This window comes from Pogona vitticeps, chromosome 1 (genome assembly GCF_051106095.1).
Source record: "Pogona vitticeps strain Pit_001003342236 chromosome 1, PviZW2.1, whole genome shotgun sequence".
In the NCBI taxonomy this organism is placed as follows: domain Eukaryota; kingdom Metazoa; phylum Chordata; class Lepidosauria; order Squamata; family Agamidae; genus Pogona; species Pogona vitticeps.
This window is the reverse complement of record NC_135783.1, coordinates 329992288-330013260: the sequence shown is the minus strand read 5'-3', so window position 1 is coordinate 330013260 and position 20973 is coordinate 329992288. Positions and strand designations below refer to the sequence as shown.

At 47.8% G+C, this 20973-nt stretch overlaps 1 protein-coding gene across 1 annotated transcript in view; it reads right to left on the bottom strand.

Annotated features, from left to right (window-relative positions):
• KCNK13 (potassium two pore domain channel subfamily K member 13) overlaps positions 1–18430 on the bottom strand; it is an 85365-nt gene extending 66935 nt beyond the window's left edge. The window contains exon 1 of the mRNA XM_072986554.2: positions 16773–18430. Coding sequence (XP_072842655.2) covers positions 16773–17169 — 397 coding nt within the window. The 5' untranslated portion in view covers positions 17170–18430. The remainder of the gene's footprint in view (positions 1–16772) is intronic.
• Positions 18431–20973: the final 2543 nt, after the last annotated feature.

Here is a 20973-nt window from a genome sequence, read left to right as displayed (position 1 = left end):
CCTCAGTGCTCTACAGCCCCCGATGCCCTACGATCCGGGCTCATATTTTCGGGGTTGCCAGTGGCCACTGTATTACAGGGGATATCCTTTGCCCCCTCTGTATCAAAGGTGTCCCAATGACTGTTTTTGCTTTGAAGATAACTGTCGATTTCAACCTACATCTCATTGAGCGGCTTACTGGCCAATGCCTCAGGAGCCTCTACCATCTTTGGGCCCTAGGACCCGTAGACTGGGCCTCACCTTGATCCCTCGACCCCGTTCGGAGCTAGCTCCTCCACCACCGGTGCTGCCAGGCAGAGCTTCACAGGAGCCAGAGGAGCAGGCAGTTGAAGCCTCAGCTATCCACCCCGATCGGTATGGGTCGGCTCGGGCCCAGTCAACTTTCTCCCAGTCTCCTGAACACAACTACGACTGTGAGACCGATTCGGGTGAGTCCGATGAGGAGATTGAAAAGGGCTCTCCTCCAAACATTCCAACTCTGGGTTCCGATGTCACAGAGAGTCATCCACCATCCCCCTCCAAGGACTATACAGTGTATTCCCACCTGATCAAAAAAAAAATAAATGCTGAAGTCATGGACCTTGCAGTGGTACAGCCTATTGCTGAACAAGTGGACAAGGTTTATGAAGATATCACAAAGGATCAGGTCCCCCCCCCTCTTTGTTTAGCCTTTATATCTTCCCTTCTCATCCTAGTTAAAGAACCTTGGGACAAACCATCAACGTCCCATCAAATTCCCAGAAGGGCTGAGAACCTTTATAAAACTCACGGCAAAGACACTGATTTGTTTTCCAAGCATCCCCTGCCCAATTCCTTTGTCGTGGATGCTACGCAAAATAGGGCTAGGGACAGATCTGTGTCCACGCCCAACAATAAGGAGAGGAGGAAACTGGATGTTCTTGGACGTACAGTTTATACCCTAGCGTCCTTTATACTCCGAGTGGCAAATTACATGGCAGCGATGGGTGCCAATTATGGAATATCATCTTGCCGGAACTACAAGCTGCTCCCAAGGAACGTAGGTCGTCAAGCCTCACCTGCTATCAGGAGGCCATGATCCTCCCGTGATGGGAAATAATTGCCACCAGGCATGTTGTGGACGCTGCTGCCAAGCAAATTATTATGGCTATCACTTTACGTCAACATGCTTGGTTGCATTCAGCTGGCATCTCTGATGACACCAGGGCCAGATTCAAAGACCTCTTCTTTGATAGGGTTGGTCTTTTTGATGGAAAAATAAATGAGATTCTTGATAATGTCTTGAAGCTCCGTAAGATGGCCAGGTCCTACAACGCTCAATCCCATCCAAGAAATTCCTGGCGCAGACCTTATCCATACTGGCCTTACCCTGACTGCCAAAGGATGCAAATGTTACATACAGCACTGATGTTACCTGTCTGTCATGGGTTTGGAGGGAAAGTTCCATCCTATGGGGAGTGGAAGGCGGGACATCAGGAGGAGGGGCTGTACTGTATATATATGTGAAGCGTGTGTGGAGAAGGGGAGACGCTGGGATGTGAAGAAGCAGCAGCTGGGAAGAAGAAGCTGGTGTGGGAGTCTGTGTGTCAGACAGGGTACTACTGTGTGTCAGAGTACCAACCTGATAGGTTCAGGTGTCTGTTGGTTAGCCAGAACTGATAGGTTCAGGGTCTGTGCTTCAAGTTAAGTGTTCTGTGTGAACCAAACTGTATGCATGTATGAATGAGACTAAGCCACGTTACTATATCTTATTCACCTGATCATTTTATTTTCCCTGTGTGTTGTTTTAAATAAACCTTGTTCTTTATTTATTAAAAATCCATCCCTGGTCTGTGTGACTTCTTATAGGGAATGGTTGGTGGCAGCTTAGTTAACGTGTGGCAGATCCCAGTAGGTCTGGGTTTGTCACATTGATTGGTGTCCAGCGTGTGGGATACGACTGGTCCAGTTGTCCAGCAGTCCAGCAAAGCCTTGGCAAGTGTGCCCAGAGCAAGGGGGGTCTAGTCAGGGACAATCTGAGGCGCGTAGGTAATCTTCTAGGTGTACCTCACGGGGAGGTGCGCTAGTGGAAGAACGTGCCAACTGGGGAGACTAGATTAGGGTGCTCTGAGGCAGCCTGTTTTTGGCGGGAAAAAAGCTGAGGCAAAACTGTAAAGTAGAAGTGATTTAGCCTGCCTGCTGAGAGGCCCAGCAGAGGGGGGTAGACTCTAACTCGCTACAGTTGCAAGTAGTGCTGAAGGACAGCAGCAATCTATAGGGAAAGCTGGTTCTGAGGCAAAAGAAAAAAAAAGTGGTCGTTTTATTTTGAGGCTTGACTTTTTAAATCAGCTTGTTCTGAGGGGGGATTATGCCCTTGACTCGAAGCCAAGTGGCAGAAATGGGTGAAGTGAAAGACCCCCAGGTTGACCAAGGTTCTGAGGATGAATTTGGCTCAGTGCAGGGTGACAGCACAGGAGAGCAGAACCCAGAATTCAGAAAATTGCTCCTAGCCCAACAGCATGAACTGAGGGTGAGGGAAATGGAGGAAAGATTAGAGAGAGAAAGAAGGGAAGAAAGGGAAAGGCAATTTGAAATGGAGCAAAGGGAAAGAGAGAAACAAAGGCAATTTGAATTGGAATTGGAGAGAGAGAAAATTGCTCTGGAAAAAGAAAGGATGGTGTTTGAATTAAGGAAATTGGAAATGATGAACCAGAACAATAATAACAATAGGGATTCTGAGGGAGGCCAATTGTCTAAAGCTGACCTGAAGAAATTCCCTGTGTACCACAAGGGAGATTGTCCTGAGGTGTTCTTTTCCTTAGTGGAAAGAGCGTTTGTGGACTTCTCAGTGAGGGAAACTGAGAAGATGACCATCATGCGATCTTTAATCAGTGGTAGCCTGGCCGAAGTCTATTCAGAGATGCCAGAGGGACTGATGAGAGATTTTGCAGAGTTTAAAAAACTGGTGTTTGCAAGACATGGGATAAATGCGGAACAGCTGAGGCAAAGATTCAGGTCCCTCACAAAGAAACCAGAGCAGACTTTTACCCAAGTGGGGGCCCAATTGGTGAGGCTGCTAGAGAAATGGCTATCTCAGGAGGGGACAGAGACCTACCAGCAGCTCAAAGACTTGATAGCGCTGGAACAGTTCTATTCAGTCCTGCATGGGGAACTGAAATTCCAGGTGAGGGAAAGGAAACCAAAATCTGTGGCAGAAGCCGCAGAGATCGCAGATTTTATTTACCAGATAAGAAAGCCCTTAGGTGAGGAGAAATCTGTAGGAAAACCCAAAGAAACCTACAGCAAGTACTCTCAGGGACCAGGGAAAAACCAGCAAGGGGGAGGGGCCCATGGTGCAGGGAAGCCCTCAGACATGAAACCAAGACCTCCGATTTTGGAGGGAAAACCAAAACATGATGAGAAAGACTCAAAATACACCAGAAAATGTTATTTCTGTCAGGGAAAGGGCCATCTAATCTCAGAGTGTGAGAAATTAAAGCAGCTAAAAGGAATTGTGCCTCAGGATTCGAGTGGGACAGAGCCAAAAGCTGTGTTCTGTGTCCAGAAAGAGCAAGGCTCATTGTCACTGAGGGAGCCTGTTGCCATGGCTACTCAATCTGGAACAGCTACATCTGCTGATCAGGCTGAGGAAAATGGTCCTCTTGTAGAGGTCAGGCGCTGCCTACTGGTGAGAACAGATTCTCAGTTGTTTGAGACAGCAGGGGTGGACGTAGGAATACTTGACCATCAGTATCGGGGGCTGCGGGACACTTGTTCCCAGGTGACCCTGTGCCATCCAGATATTATTCCTAGGGAGTATGTAATCCCAAATGAGAGCATGAAGGTGGCAGGGATTGAGGGGCAGGTGATCTCTCTGCCAGTAGCGGAGGTACCTGTGAACTTTCAAGGCTGGAGGGGAGTTTGGCGGCTAGCGATTTCATCGACTCTGCCAGCAGCCGTGCTCGTGGGAAATGACCTGGCTGAACATGTGAAACGGGTGCTAGTGATTACACGCTCACAAGCCACCACGGGGACAGTTCAAGGGGGTAATGATGAGCCAGAGACGGAAGCAGAGGGGAGTTCAGAAGCTGTGGTGGAAACCTTAACCACAGACAGCAGATTTGGACAAGAGCAAAAGGCAGACGCCACTCTCCAAAAGTGTTTTGAACAGGTGACTGACGCCCAGCTAACACCTGAAACCCCAGTGAGATTTCTGGAGAAAAAGGGGATTTTATATAGAGAGACCCTGAGGAATATCTCAAAAGGGGGAGATGGGATCAGAAGTCAGCTGGTGGTACCTGAAAAGTATCGCCCCATGATCTTACAAAGGGGGCACTCTGACATGTTTGCTGCACACTTAGGGGTGAACAAAACACAGCAGAGAATCACACAGAATTTTTACTGGCCTGACATAGGGAAGCAGATCAGGGAGTTCTGTAAACAATGTGATGTGTGTCAAAGGCAGGGGAATAGCCGCGACAGGACCAAAGCAAAGTTGTGCCCTTTGCCTGTGATTGACACTCCGTTCAAATGCATAGGGGTGGATATTGTGGGACCTTTGCCCAAGGCCACAAAGAGGGGGAACAGGTTCATTCTCACCATTGTGGACCATGCCACGAGGTACCCCGAAGCCATTCCCTTGACTAACATTGAAACTAACACAGTGGCAGATGCCTTGGTGGGGTATATGTCCAGGATGGGATTTGCCTCAGAAATAATCACAGATTTGGGCGCATCGTTCACATCAAAGCTCATGAAACGCTTATGGCAAATCTGTGGAATTAAGCACAAGGAAACCACTGCCTATCATCCTGAAAGTAATGGGTTAACTGAGAAGTTCAATGGGACTCTAATGCGCATGATTAGGGCTTACTTGGCAGAGAATCCAAACAATTGGGACCAGAAGCTGCAATCCCTTTTGTTTGCTTATCGATCAGTGCCACAAGCCAGTACCGGGTTCAGTCCATTTGAACTTTTATTTGGGAGAAGGGTGAAAGGGCCCCTTGATTTGATCAAACAAAATTGGGAGCAGATCACCCAGGATGACCCACAAGATGTTGTGACATATATAGACTCTTTAAGGAAAGACCTAAAGAGAAACCTAGAGCTAGCAGCAGAGACCCTGCAAGCTCAAAAGGTCAGAAAGAAAGATTGGGATGACCAGGAAGCCGGGGAGAGGCACTTAAATCCAGGGGAGGAAGTGCTTTGGCCTAGGCTCTGCAAAGAGAACAAACTGCAGCTGGGTAGCCCAGAAAGAAAATACTTGGGTCACATGGTAGGGGGAGTAGTGATAAAACCCCTGGAGGCCAAAATAGAAGCTGTTCGTGATTGGCCCAGACCCAACACCAAGAAAAAAGTCAAATCATTTCTTGGGTTGGTGGGCTGCTACAGAAAGTTCATCCCGAGGTTTAGCGAGATTGCGGCTCCGCTGACCGATCTGACGAGGAAGACGGCTGATGACCGCATCCCGTGGACCAGCGACTGTGAGGAGGCGTTCCAGAGGTTGAAGCAGGCGCTAATCAACTATCCAGTGCTGCGTGCTCCAGATTTCGACCGGGAGTTCATCATCTACACCGATGCGTCTAACAGCGGGGTAGGAGCGGTTCTTTGCCAGGAGGATGAGAATGGTGACCAGCATCCAGTGTCCTACCTGAGTAGGAAACTTCAAAAAGGTGAGAGACATTTGGCAACCGTGGAGAAGGAGTGTTTGGCCATAGTCTACGCGATCCAGAAGGCCAAGCCTTACATCTGGGGAAGACATTTTGTTCTGTGCACTGACCATTCACCACTGCAATGGTTAAAGACAATGAAAACCCACAATAGCAAACTTATGAGGTGGGCTTTAACCCTACAGGACTATGACTTTGAAGTGAAGGTGGTCAGAGGGTCAGTGAACTGTGTTGCTGACGCCTTGTCAAGAAGACCTGAAGAATGAAGACGGCGAAAGAAACATGGATTATGTATATATATTGATGACAAAAAGTTAAATATACCTGTTTTTTGAATTTGGTTTGTATGAATAAAGGTAAATTGATGTAATGTATATGGTAAATGTTTAAATGCCTAATTGATATGGTTGACTTAGAATGTAAGTATAAGTAAGTATGATATTGTATGTATAACTGTTTTTGTGTGTTTTATCCAGGTTGTTTTTTGGGAAAAAGCACCTTAGCTTTCCCCCTACAAAACAACTTATAAAGAGGGGAGGTGTTACATACAGCACTGATGTTACCTGTCTGTCATGGGTTTGGAGGGAAAGTTCCATCCTATGGGGAGTGGAAGGCGGGACATCAGGAGGAGGGGCTGTACTGTATATATATGTGAAGCGTGTGTGGAGAAGGGGAGACGCTGGGATGTGAAGAAGCAGCAGCTGGGAAGAAGAAGCTGGTGTGGGAGTCTGTGTGTCAGACAGGGTACTACTGTGTGTCAGAGTACCAACCTGATAGGTTCAGGTGTCTGTTGGTTAGCCAGAACTGATAGGTTCAGGGTCTGTGCTTCAAGTTAAGTGTTCTGTGTGAACCAAACTGTATGCATGTATGAATGAGACTAAGCCACGTTACTATATCTTATTCACCTGATCATTTTATTTTCCCTGTGTGTTGTTTTAAATAAACCTTGTTCTTTATTTATTAAAAATCCATCCCTGGTCTGTGTGACTTCTTATAGGGAATGGTTGGTGGCAGCTTAGTTAACGTGTGGCAGATCCCAGTAGGTCTGGGTTTGTCACAGCAAACATCTGGTTTTGCACGTCAGTCCCAGCAACAATCTGCTAGGCAGCGGCCTCGTCAACATGCCAACTGCCAAGACTGTAAGCCTAGGCAGAACCTTCAATGCTGTTGGTCCACCAGCAACATCTCGCAACTTCACCTGGTTAGCACCCTTCCTTCACACTTGGGAGTCTCACAATCATAGCCACAGGATATGAATTTGACTCTACACCTTGCGCGGGGCTGCTTAGAGACACTGCTCCCTCCCTCATACTATGACAGGAGGTAGATGCACTTCTTCTGAAAGATGCCATTACCCTGGTTCACGTCCTGGATATTGCACATTGTTTTTTCTCTTGTTACTTTATCATTCTTAAGAAGGACAGAGGACTTCGCCCCATCCTTGACCTCCACCCCTTGAATCCCTATATTACACCTCAACATTTTTGAATGGTCTTGCTGGACAGCACTATCCAGATGTGGAGACAATATGACTGATCCACTGTCATAGACCTCAAAGATGCTTATTTCCATATCAGTATTTGACAAGAGCATCGTTGTTTTCTGAGGTTCTCGCTCAACGGAGTAATCTACAAATTCAAGGCTCTTCCCTTTGGTTTTTCCATGGCACCACGGGTGTTCATGAAATGTTTAGCTCCGGTGGTGGCCCACCTTTGTTTGCATAGCTTAACAGTATTTCTATATCTAGATGATTGGTTGCTGGTGGCGCCTTTGCGTACTCGATTGCTTCAAGATATTTCATTTACTTTGTCCCTTTTATCTGATCTTGGGCTCCAGGTAAACCAAAAAAACAAACCCACTTTATGCCCTACTCAGAGTCTCCTATATTGGGCCAGTATTTGACGCCACCTTGGGCCGGGCGTTCCTTCCCAAAGACAGAATTGCAAAGATCCACTCGATGCTGGAACACTTCACTCCAGGAGCCAGAGTGCAGGCTCTTCAGGCACAGCGGCTATTGGGCCTAATGGCTTCCACCATCGCAGTAGTTCAACACGCCAGGCTGAAAACGAGATCGCTTCAGGCGTGGTAACTGTCACTATACGATCTCTGCTGGACCCTCCTTCTAAACTGCTCACAGTTACAGCAGAGCTGGCAGTGCAGCTGACCTGGTGGGCCTCTCGTCCCAATGATAGGGATATCTTTTAGACTTCTAACACCAGAAATACAGGTGACCATGGATGCAACAGGTTGTGGTGTGCACGTCAGTTGACAGCACACGGACTTTGGTCAGAAGAGGAGAGGCATATGCACATCAACTTTTTGGAGCTTCTAGCCATCTACAAGGCTTTCCGGGCCTTTGAGCATCTCCTCTGCGGCCGCGTGGTACAGGTGTGGCATCAGACAACACCACAGCCATCTTCTACCTGAACAAACAGGGTGGCACACATTCCCTGCACCTGCTGTATCTCTCAGTCAAGATTTGGGGGTGGTGCTACAGCCGCCACATCTTCCCATATACATGTGGCTTCAGGAGACAACATTCTGGCAGATCAGCTGAGCAGACTGCAAGACTGCAGCCACGAGTGGTCACTAGACAGGGATATGTTCCTGTCTCTCTGCCACCCTTGGGGAACACCGCACATGGACATTTTCACCTCTTCTGCCAACAGGAAGTGTGACCGCTATTGTTCCAGAGTGGGGATCGGTCGTCACTTGTTAGGCGATGCATTCATGATCTCTTGGACCGAGGGGCTCCTCTACATGTTTCCTCCCATTCCACTAATCCAAAAAGCTATCATCAAGGCTTGTCAAGAGAAGGTGAATGTTATCTTCATCACCCTTTGGAGGCCGCGCTAGACTTGGTTCTCTGCCCTGCACCAAGACTCGTTGGATCATGTTTGGCTCCCGTCACTACCTCACCTCCTGTGTCTGCATGAGGGCAAAACACTACACCCAGATCTGGAGTCTTTGCATCTCACAGCTTGGAGGCTGCTCCCACGGTAGATGATGTCTTGCACAATGCCCACAGGCCTTCCACAACCGCCATGTACACTTATAAATGGAAGGTGTTCTCCAACTTCACCACTAAGAATCACCTCCTCATGAGACCTACTTCTCTTGATGCACTGCTACAGTTCCTACTTCTTCTCTTTTGTCGGGGCCTGTCGTATTCCACTCTCAAGGTGTATGTAGCCATGATAGTAGCCCATCAACCTCCTGCTTCAGGAGCCGCAGGCTTATTTCGCCATCCAACTCTAAAGCAGTCTCAAAAACATGCATCCAGCCTACAAGCCACCCACACCTCAGTGGTACCTACAGCTGGTATTAAACAAGCTCATGGGTCCACCATTTGAACCTATGGCTACCACTTCCTTCAGACTCCTTACGCTAAAGACGGTCTTCCTCCTCGCTGTTACTTCGGCGCAGCATGATGGTGAACTGACAGCTCTTTGAGTTGACCCGCCCTTCCTCCAATTCCACCCTGATAATGTGACCCTATTCCCGGATCTCTCTTTTGTACCAAAAGTAGCTACAGACTTCCATCTTGATCAACCTAAAGTATTGCCTACCTTTTTTCCAGTGCCAACATCAAAGCTGGAGAGGCTCTCCACTCCTTGGATGTCAAAAGAGCACTTTCCTATTATGTCTCACGTTCTGCATCCTTTCATTCCTCACACAGGCTATTTGTGCCCTTCCAAGGGCAGTCAAAGGGTCTCCCGGTGTCAGCACAAACGATTTCCTGGTGGATAGTTACTACAATCCGCCTAGCATACGAACTGGCTGATGCACCTTTGGCAACTTTGGTTCGGGCCCATTCTACTAGAGCAATTGCCTCGCCCTCAGCCTTCCTCAGAGGGATAGACCTAGCAGATATTTGCAAGGCTGCTACATGGTCCACACCACTTACCTTTGCAACCCACTACCATCTAGATATGCGGGACAAAGCAGAGGCTGCTGTTGGACTAGCTGTCTTGGCATCTGTTCTTTCGTGCCGTCCCTCCACCTGGTAAGTCAGCTTGCTAGTCACCCATTAGTGTGCATTCACAGAGACCAGGAAGAAGAAAAAGAGGTTACCTACCTGTAACTCTGGTTCTTCGAGTGGCCATCTGTGAATTCACACTCTCTGCCCTTCCTCCCCGCTGTACGTTACGTGTGCCATATGACATGCTGCACAGCAGCAGACAGTTCCATGGAACCGAGTCACTTGGTGCCGGGGCGGAGTTATAGCCAGCATGTGGGAGGTCCTGCATGTGCCTGAGCTCTAGAAGATTCCAAGGCTGCTCTGCACAGGCGCACATTAACCCATTAGTGTGAATTCACAGATGACCACTCGAAGAACCAGAGTTACAGGTAGGTAGCCTCTTTTTATTAACCAAGGCCTTTATGAACTGGCTGTACACTTTTAAAATTGCATTTTGTATATTTTAACCACATAATATGTTTTATGAACTGGTCAAGCCTCGACTTACGAATGTAATCTGTTCCAGAAGGATGTTCGTAAGATGGAAAGTTCGTAACTAGAATCAGCATTTCCCATAGGAATGGATTGAAAAACAATTAATCTGTTCTGGATTTAAACCATCAAAAGCAGAGCCTGGGAAAGTTAGTTTTGGGAGATCTAGGGAGGTTTCCGAAACCCCTAACTTCTCCAGCTCTGCCTAGAAAAGTCCTCCCAGTCTCGGTCCTTCCTCCCCACTTCCTCGCGCCAGTCTCTCCTGCATTCAGTCTGCCGCCCCCACCAGCTTTCTGTAAAATCGGCAGGAATCAAGGAGCCCAAGGAGCTCCTCTTCCATCTTCCCTCTGCGGGCGAGGAGCGGCATCCCCGTCCAGGCATCTCGCCCACCTTTGAGATGGTCTCTTGCAACCCAAGGGAAACATGAATGCCGCGCTGCCGCCGATGCTCCAGCTCTGAGGTGCGCGCGGGGAATCCTCTGAGCGGGTGGGCACGCACGCACCAGCCAGCCAGCAATCAAGAAGCCGAGCGATCCAGGGAAGGAGAGTTTGGCTTTGGCAGCTGCGGGAGTTCACCAGCCAGGTGGGGGAGGGAGCTGCTGCTCCTCCTCTTCCATGCCCTCCCTCCCTGAATTTTGTATATTTTAGCCACATGACATGTTTTATTAATTGGTTGTATATTTTTTAAACTGCATTTTGTATATTTTAGCCATAAATATGTTTTATGAGCTGGTCACCCAACTGTAATAAATAAATAAAATTAACCAAGGCCACTGGGGATTGAGCAGCAGAGATTTAATAGGCTGTGGAGGCTTCTTTATATTTGTTGGTCTGAATATTTTATGTAGTCTACATTATGTAGTCTATAGCAGAATACAAATGATTTAAATAAAATACATAAATAGTAAATAAATAATAAATAAATATTTGCTGCTCTTTAGTGGTATTCCAAACCAGCTGGTTAAGGCAGCCCCCTCATAGCAGCCAGGTGCACCATGCCATCTGTTTTGGGACTGGGTTAGAAGGACCATAGCAGGTAACCTGTCCATTCTGAAGTGACCCCACTGACTGTGCAGGGATTATTTCATGCTGAGCGGTTCTACAACTGAATTTATTTTTCATTTTTATCTCACAGAACACCAGCCCACCTATGCCAGCTTCCCAAGTTAGCCTCTCATCCTGACAATGGCCAAACCATGCTCTGCTGAACTTCGAGCAAAGTTGCTGCTGCATTCATGTGCCTTCATGTGAGGGCTGCAACTCATTTGAAATTCCAAGGGGCAATGCAATTATCAGTTGAATAGTGAGGTCCAACTTACTATTCAGGTTTGGCCGTAATAATACCAGTTTAATAAACCATGGTTTATGAAACTGCCACCCCAAACTTCATACAAAGTCATACCATGATTTGAAGTTCAAGACTAAGTCGGTTTCCTGTTTTAGATGCCACAGGAAGCTGTGGTTTAAAATAATCATGATTATAGATGTGTTGAAACTGGTATGCAAGAGGATGGTCAAGTGTGTGAGCACAAAGATTTTCCCTGGCTTAATGAACTATGTTCTTTTGAAGTGGGCTTACTATGTACAAATTGAACAAGTGAGATATCATGACTGTTAGGGGACCATTGCGCAGCCTCCTTCACCTGATCATTTGTGGAAACTTTTTAGGAAGGTGTACATGCAAAAAGGTGTATTATACAGTGGTGCCTCGCACAGCGAGGTTAATCCGTTCCAGATTAACCCTTGCTGTGTGAAAGCATCATTGAACGGGGCAGGAAAAGCCAATTGGGCCAAATACGCACCGTTCAGCGATGCTTCCCTATGGCCGGCAGCCATTTTTGCGCCCTCCCCTCGCTTAACGAGGGCGCGAAAACGCTGCGCGCGGCCATTATGGGGCTTCCGGCAGCCATTTTGTAGCTGCGGAACAGCTGATCGGCGAGGCGCAAAGCGAAGGTCGGTAAGCGAACCGCTTACCGACCTTCGCTCTGCGATTTTCGCCCATTGGGGCCGTCGCTCTGCGATCACATTAGCGATCGAAAAAACGTCCCCGTAGAGCGAATTCATCGCTTTACGGGCCGCTCATTGTGCGAGGCACCACTGTATTAATTTGCAAGTGCCACTACACAATGTTGTCATCTGTATATATTAAAATAATATCTGCTGCAATGTATAGAATTTCTGGAGTAAAATCCACATAGGATTCCAGCTATGGGTACAGTTTTGTTTGTCTACAGAATAGATTGTGGAGGGTGGGGGAATGGCTAGAAAGGTAAATATATCATGCTATGTATACTATACTTACTAAATATGGTTTCTTGTAAAGGGGGCATGCCTTAAATACCTACATGCCCTAATTACTATCTGGAGATTAAATCTGCCATATGCTTCTTGTTTAACCTCCCCGGGGTGGATGGGTGATGTTGGGAGAAAGTTCCAAATGTATGTGTACCTTTCTTACTGGGCCTTTGGAAAAAAAAGTTTCCGCTCAGTGCTAGTTTTGAAAAACAATTTCACAGCAGCTCCTAGAAGGTTCAAATGAAACAGGAAACCTTGCAAAGCCATAATCTTCCCATGATATCATTTTTGTGATAGCAGCTGTTTTACGTAGGGGGTTAATGTAAAGCACCAATTGATTGAAAAGCCTTTACTGAGGATGCTGCTGCATTCGTTCTTGTTTGAGCTTCCCATAGACGTCATTAAACAGAATGCCGGATCACAGCGTGCTCATCTAGCACATCTTCGTTTCATGTTCTGATGCTCTTAAATATACGGCATGGTCTACTGTTACGCGCCATCGAGTCACCCCCAACTTATGTTGACCCTATGAAGAAGTGATGTCCAAAATGTCCTGTCCTCAACAGGTCTAGATAGAGTAAAATAAAAGAAATGTTTCAGCCACATGTGCTTGTTCCTTTTCCCATCTTTCACCAAAATCAAATTCTAAGATGATCTGGCTGATCTGCCAGAGCTGCGGCAGCCCATCTAACTGTGGAATGATTTTGCTCTCCCCATTGACTGCAACGCTGGAGCCAAGTGTCTGGAAGCACATGGAGTTTGCAACGGCATCCCAACACTTGTGTACTGTCACAGGGATCCAGCTTCTGGATTAACAGCAGAGAAGGGGGTGATGGAGGGAGAAGAAAGACATTCAGCATGCCCACTACCAGAACAACAATGGAAAAGCCCATGTTAAGTGTCTGTTGGAGATTAAGGCAGGACAGCTTCAGATTATTGGCTTCAGCATCAATTAATTAATTTCTCTAGGTCCAAAGCATGCATCTCCAGATGTTCTTGGACTACAACTCCCAGAAATCCTGGATAGCACAGCTAGTGGTGAAGGCTTCTGGGAGTTTAAGTCTAAGAACCCCTGGGGATCCAATGTAGGGAAGCACTGGCCTTGGTGATGCCCACTCTCCTGTGGTTTTCCTGTCATCAGTTACTGATTCTTCTTCTTCTGCAATCCCTTCTATTTAATCTTTAAGTATGAATTCTTACATGGCCACAAAGGGAACTCTGTATGCCCCAGAGCAAAGCTGGGCACTTGGTGGCTCTCCAGATGTTGTGCAGTTCCAGTTCCCATCAATCCAACCTAGCCAGATCCCTGGTAGGAGATGAGAGAAGTAGTCAATAAATTAAATGAGAGAGGATATAAATTCCTCAACCCGGCGCATGAAAAAAGTATTTGCAAGTTGGAATAAATGTGGATATTTGCAGTAGCTAAAATTCAATTTAGGAAAACCTACATTGAGGAAAATTGAGGAAAATCTAAATTGAGAGACACACTGAAAATGATGCAAGTAAAAACGATCTGAGTAGACATGAGTAGAATGCTATTTGGGGAAGGAAGTTTTCAGGGAAGTAATGCAGCATTCTGGAAAAGAGCATGACAGGCTTAGCAGCCTGAATCAGAACAAAATGCTAAACGTACATCATAGCTAACCCGTCATTGGACAAGGAAATTCTTCACATGCTGAAAAAGGTGACTGGCACAACAGGAACCAGAGTTTTTAATACCTCCCAGTATACAATTTGTGGGAGGCATTTGTTTGCAAGTATAAATTGTTCAGTCATGAAGATCTGCTCAAATCACATTGCTGGAACAAAAATGGATTTCAGCTTCAAATGATGGGCTATTGTAATACAAGATTTGGCCCTTCGCAAGTCACAGTGGCTGTTTTTAAGACTTTTGTCCATGGGTTTGTCTAATCTGGAATTTTTTCACAACTCTTCCAGATGGAGCATTTGTGCCACTTTAACTATAGCTCCACAGTCAGGTACCTAAACCACTGAGTTATCCAGCCAGCTACACAGTACATAATTATTATTAATCTCAACAGGCTGGCAAGAAGTCTCAGCGGTTGTTCTGTCCCCTCCACAAATCCCAGCCTCTTAAGAAGGAAGAGGAGACATTTGTCAGTGCCTATGGACCACAATAAGTGAGTAGAAGTTGCAGATCTCTGATGCTGGATAGCTGCTTCCCCTCCATGTCCTCTGCAATAACTGAGTCTCCTCACTGGAGACATCTGGCCCTTCTCTGTGTGTCAGGAGGCAGACAACCCTATCACATCCCATGGCCATAATGAAGACACAAGTCCTGGCAACTCCTGTGATGTGATCTCTTAGCATCTTTTGACCAAAAAGGGGAAAACAAAGAAAACAAAGAACATTTAATTCCTTCTCTACTCAGTAGGTTTCACACTACTGTGCCAAAAGCACGAAAGTAAAAAGTCCTTTTAGTGCCATGCGGAAAAACAGTGGAATGCATGAATCTATGTTATGAAAAGTCCACATAGTCAAAGTTATGGTTTTTCCTGTAGCGATGTATGAAAGTGAGAACTGGACCATAAAGAAGGCTGACCGCCGAAAAATTGATGCTTTTGAATTGTGGTGCTGGAGGAGACTCTTGAGAGTCCCCTGGACTGCAAGGAGAACAGACCTATCCATTTTGAAAGAAATCAACCCTGAGTGCTCACTGGAAGAACAGATCCTGAAGCTGAGGCTCCAATACTTTAGCCATTTCATGAGAAGAGAAGACTCCCTGGAAAAGACCCTGATGTTGGGAAAGTGTGAAAGCAAGAGGAAAAGGGGATGACAGAGGATGAGATGGTTGGACAGCGTCATCGAAGCTACCAACATTAATTTGTCCCAACTTTGGAAGGCAGCAGAAGACAGGAGGCCCTGGCGTGCTCTGGTCCATGGGGTCACGAAGAGTTGGACACGACTTAACGACTAAAACAACAACACACTATGAAACTAAAGCACACTATGTGCAGATCAACATAGACCTCAATGGATGACTAGGGCATTTTAAAAGCCAATTATGATTGCTAATGCTGTTATTACAAAGGTGCCTCAGCTCACCCAACATCACAACTTTTTATATTTTGACATACCTTGTAAAGATTTTTTTTAATGTCATGGGAGGGAAAGTGTATGGGGCTATAGTTCTTTCATAGGTTTGACACCTCCGAGAAACTAAAGGATGCTATGCAACTATGCTATGCTATGCTATCCTTGTCTATGCAAGGAAGGAAAAACTAGTAATGACAAATTTCACAGTTCATTAAGCTTTCGGGGGGGGGGGGGAGGAAAACACAGGTGCTGTGCAGAATGTGCTTCACCTGCCATCTCTGAGGTATGTTGATGCAGGAAAACTGAACACAGTGTATCTGACAGTAGTTTAAGAAGATGATAGAGACAGAGAGCAAACGGGTGGGTGAGCGGATGGTGTAGGAAGGGTTACTAGGATACAAACATTCCCCTATCACTTTGTGAGTCTTCATGTAATGAGGTGTGTGCAACTGTGCCTTGTAAAAAGGAAAGTGGTATGTTGCTCGGCACATAAAAGGCATATGTACATTGTCATATATTATAATCACATGTGAATGAACTTCGGAACAACGCTATGGGATGTATCTATGCACGCACTACCTACCCCAAACCAATGCTGACAGTGAAATACACATCCTTATAGATTCCTTAGTTTCTTTCTTTCTTTAAAAAAAATCCAGATTAGAATTACTAAGGCAACTTCCAAAAGGGCATGCAAGCTTTTGGAACTGCTTTCTTCATCTGACATTACAAAATTAATCAGGGCAGAGGGAAAGGCTTGATCTAAAGTCCTTGCGATCATCTTGGGTGATGCAGGACTTGTGAACCACCAAGATTGCACTCTGGGCGGGTGGGTGCCTCCCCAGCCCCCCCGCCTTTGCCTTGACCTATAAAGATATATAGGTCCCCAAAATAAATAAATAAATAAATAAATAAATAAATAAATAAATAAATAAATGAATGAATGAATGAATGAATGAATGAATGAATGAATAAATAAATAAATAAATAAATAAATATACTATAGAAACAAAACTGAACTGATCTGGGGCTATCCCAGTTTGGTCACATCAGGAGAAGGCAAAAATCATTGGGGAAGACAATAATGCTAGGAAAGATTCAAGACAGCAAGAACAGAGGAAGACCAATCATAAAATGGATTTACTTTCTAAAGTGAGGCATGACCTGAAATTTGCAAGTCCTGAGGAGAACCTATTAAGGGCAGGGCCTTTTGGACGTCAGAAATTCATAGAGTCACCCTAAGTTGGAAGTGACCTGAGGGATCATAAGGTCAAGATCAAGTCAAGGTGTGTGTGTGTGTGTGTGTGTTTTGGACTTTCGCCCGGTTTCCTTCTCACTCACCTATAGTGGAGACCACGGTGCTCACGAAATAAAAAGCGCCGGGGAAATCCCACCGCGGGCGCAGGTCATTCGCCCGAATGCCGGCCACGTAGGCCACCTCGTACTCGCAGAGGAATTCCCGCAGCTCGGCCGGACTGAGGTTGTACCTCCGGGAGAAGTTGTCCAGCCTCGCCTGCCACTTCTGCTGCGCTTCCCGCTCGGTGGGCTGCTCGATGGCGGAGAAGACGGCCGCGCCGCAGAGCATGTACAGGAGGATCAGGGCGGCCAAGAGCAGGAAGCGCGCGTTGTCCTCGTTGAAGGCGCCCAGGCTGGAGGAGGAGGAGGAGGAAGATGAGGAGGAAGAGGAGGAGGAGGCGCAGCAGCAGCAGCAGCAGCAACCGAGTCCGCAGCCCGCCATCCTCTGCCGCCCGCCGGAGCCGCTCTTCTAGCGGGGCGCTTCGCGACCGGGCATGCTTCGCGCGGGCGCTCCGAGGGCGCGCCGGGCGGCAACCCGAACTCGAGCCGGAACCAGGAGCAGCTCGCCCCGGCCGGGAGCGGCGGCAAGCCTGGCCCGGAGCGAGGCGGTTCTTCCGAGGAGGATCGCCGAGGTTAAAACAGCTCCCGAAGCCTGAGAGGGTCCGGGGGGTGCCGGAGGGTCCATGAAAGCTCCAAGCCACGGAGTGTCTCTCTCATGGAAGGCAACGGGACGGACTTCGAGGAATCCCCTCCTCTTGTAGGATCGCGCTGCGCCCGATCTGGCACTTCACCTCGCAGACTCGACCGACCGACCGCGCGCGCTTTTTCGTTCCCTTCCTCGCCGGGAAAAAAATAAAAAACTCCGGCGGGGGGAGGGGCAGATCGAGCACGTGGTTGGGCTTCCCCGGCTGGGCACGAACCGCGTAACAGAGAAGAGTCTGAAGCCGGCTGGGCATTTATATATTCGGGCAGGAGAGAGAAGCTTGGTCCTCCGATCCGCACTTAGCGGAGATCCTTAACCTGGGCGCCCATTGTGGCGGCTCTCCAGCCTCCTCCTGGGCAAGCAAATAAGCGTGGGGGGGGGGGCGGCCGGTGGCTTTGGAAGAACTCCAGCCGAAGGTGACGAGCGCCTTGGGAAAGGGGTCGCGCTCCTCTTCTCTCTTTTCCCGTGATCGCCAAGTGGATCTCTTTAAAAGCTGGGAGAGGAGCCTGTTGCGCGAAGCCTCTCCACCTGCAAAGAGAGGGAGGATCGGCTGCACAGGGCGAGCAGTTTTTCACGGCGGTGCTCGCAGCCACACCCTTTCCCTACCGCCACCTCTTTCGAAATGAGGAGTTACTCCTCCGGGTACCGGGTGCCCATCACAAACGCGCAGCAGACCCCTCTCTCTGCAGGTCCCGATCCCCTTGCAGAAAAGCAGCCGCGCCTGCGGAGCCCGAAGGGGGCGGGTCCCCGGCTGGAGCAGGACCGCCGCGTTTCAAGGCGATCGCCGTCCGACAGGGCCGGTGGGGGGGATCTGCCGGGCTTTGGAGTTTGGGGGAAGCGTGCAGTCCCTGCCTTTCTTCCGCCTGCCTTCCCGAAAAGGTGCCCTCGAAGCCCTCGCCCGCTTTCCCTTGGTTGAAGCTCCGCCTTTTCCAAGCCCCCGGCTCCGGGGAAACGACCCCAGCCGCTCGGCAGCTCTGCCGGAGAAAGTGAGGTCCTCGGTGCCGCCGCCCTCTCGCTGGCGATGGCCAGGATCCGCGTCTCAGGCGCGCTCCTCCTGAGCACCTGACTGAGCCGGAGCACGGAGGCTTGGCGGCCTGGGTTCTTACTTCCGAGTTGACGCGCTCACCCCCTGCATGCGCGGGCGCCTGGATCCTCTCCTACTCGCGATCAAAGTCTGGGGCTAGCCGTGCGCCAAAGATGAAACAGAAGACGCACCAGCCGGGAGGGCTTTCCAGGAAAGTAAGGAGAGTTCGAATCCCCACCTCGCCTCCCTACCGGTAGAGCCAGCCTGGGTGGCCTTGGGCAAGCCGCACAGTCCCGGGGTGCCCTCCCCCCAGAAGAAGGGAAGAGTAAGCCACTTCTGTCCTCTACCTAGGAAACCCTGAAAAGGGTCATGGCCACAAGTCAGAATTGACTTGACAGTACATCATCATCATCTTAGAACATGATGATGAATGTAAGCGTGAGGTCGTTTCTAGAAAGCAAAGGGGTGTTAGATGTTCTCAGTGAAGACGCCTGCTATGAAAGGAAAGACAAGTTGGCCTAATTACAGATACTATTTCTGAATCTTGGAAAAGTTAGTCTTTGTAGTACAGTTCCAAGAATGTTGAGCCTACAAAGGCCACTGGCTGCAATACAGAGATGTATTGGCTGGGCTGGCTAATCAATTCTGGGCGTCGTGTCTCCAAAAAGCGACTTTTCCAAGCTTTTCTGGGCTTTGGTTCAAGAAAGGCCATCGGCTGATCTTCCTTCATGTAGTTCTTCCTGACAAGAAAGATGCTTGTGACACATCAAACAGCTAGTCATCATCATGTGCTGTCAAGTCAAAGAGCCACAGAAGACACACAGACCACAGAGGCTGACTCTTCTCACAGGAGGCACAGTGAGGAATTGAACTCCCAATCTATAATTCCACAGTCAGATGCCTAAACCACCGAGCTATCCAGCTTCAGATATCTACAGGGTGCATTGTTGTGTAAGACGTCATGAACTGGAATCCAGTTCAGATTTAAGATATGTGTATAGAGGGGGGAAAGTGAAGAGTGAGGCCAAGCAGCCACCAAATGTAAAAATCAGATAATAGTGTGCAAAAGGAAGGAAATAAATAAATCGAGGATAAATTGAGGAAAGGTTTTGTGATATTAGCAAGAGATTTTAACTTGGCAATGGAAATGAAGAAGGATAAATCAAAGTTGGGAATTGGGAAAGGGAAAATTAAATGTACAATATTAAACAGATTAATTAATAAAACATTTGAAAGATGTTTGAAGAGAATTAAAGGGTGAAGAAGGAAAGTTCTTCCACTGACAGGTGCATAATACATATTCAAGAATAGATTATATACAGTGTTGCCTCGCTAGACGATGATAATCCGTTCCACTGAAATCGCTGTTTAGCGAAATCATTGTCTAGCGAAAAGCATTTCCCCATTGGAATGTTTAATGTGTTCCAATGGGGAAGAATCATCATTGTCTAGTGAAGTTTGGCCATAGGAAAGCCGCTTTGCGAACCACCGATCAGCTGTTTAAATCGCTGTCTTGCGAAGCTTAGGTCCCAAAAACACCTGTTTGCGAGCACGGATGGAGCTGTCAAAATCATCGTCTAGTGAAAATCAGTTTGCAAAGCAGGGACCAAACATTGTCCAGCGAAATTCCCCCATAGGAATCACTGTTTTGCAAATCGCTATAGCGATCGCAAAAAGCCAATGTCTAGCGAAAAAACTGTCATGCGGGGTAACTGTCTAGCGAGGCACCACTGTATTTGTCTCTAAAGATTTACTGCCAAGGGTAAATCAGCCATTGAAGTCATCCAAATATCGGATCGTGCCAGAGTGAATATGGAATTGATGTTTAAATATGATTATAAAGAGGCAGTAAGGTGGAAATTTTATACAAATATTTTTCTGCATCCAAACTTGATTGAAAACTTTCAAAAGGATTTAGAAAAGACATGAGAAATAAATGAGAAGGGAGGAGGTCAACCTAAGATAATCTGGGACACTATGAAGTCCATGAAAAGAGGTATGCATGTGAAGCGTCTTATATACAGTGGGGCCTCGAATTACAGACATCCCTACTTACAGAAATTTCGACTTACGAAAAGCTGCGGCTGCAAAAGTCTGCTTCCACTTGCAGCCGGAGCTTCCACTTATGAATGGAAAAAGGCGAGGAAGAGGGTAGGAAATTCAAACCGTTGGTGGCAAAGAGGCTGCATTTTTTGTAGCTCTTTCACCCCAACAGTTAGGCAAAGGGAGGCTCAGTCTTCCAGCGCCGGGCAACCACCGCCACCAGAGGCCTCCTGACCTTCCTCGCCACTACCGGAGGCTTCCCGGGCTTACGTTGGGCTTCCTGGCAGTGGTTTCAGCGGCGGAGAAGCTGCGTGGCAGCAGCAAAAGGCTGGGTGGGCTCCCAGAGGGCTGCCCCCGACGGTGGTTGTGGTGTTGGAGAAGCCGCACGGCAGCGGAGGAAGCTCAGTCTCCCGGGCTTCTACTTTGCCCTGCTGCTGGGGGGGGGGGAAGGCTGGCGGGGGGCGGTCTGCCGGATG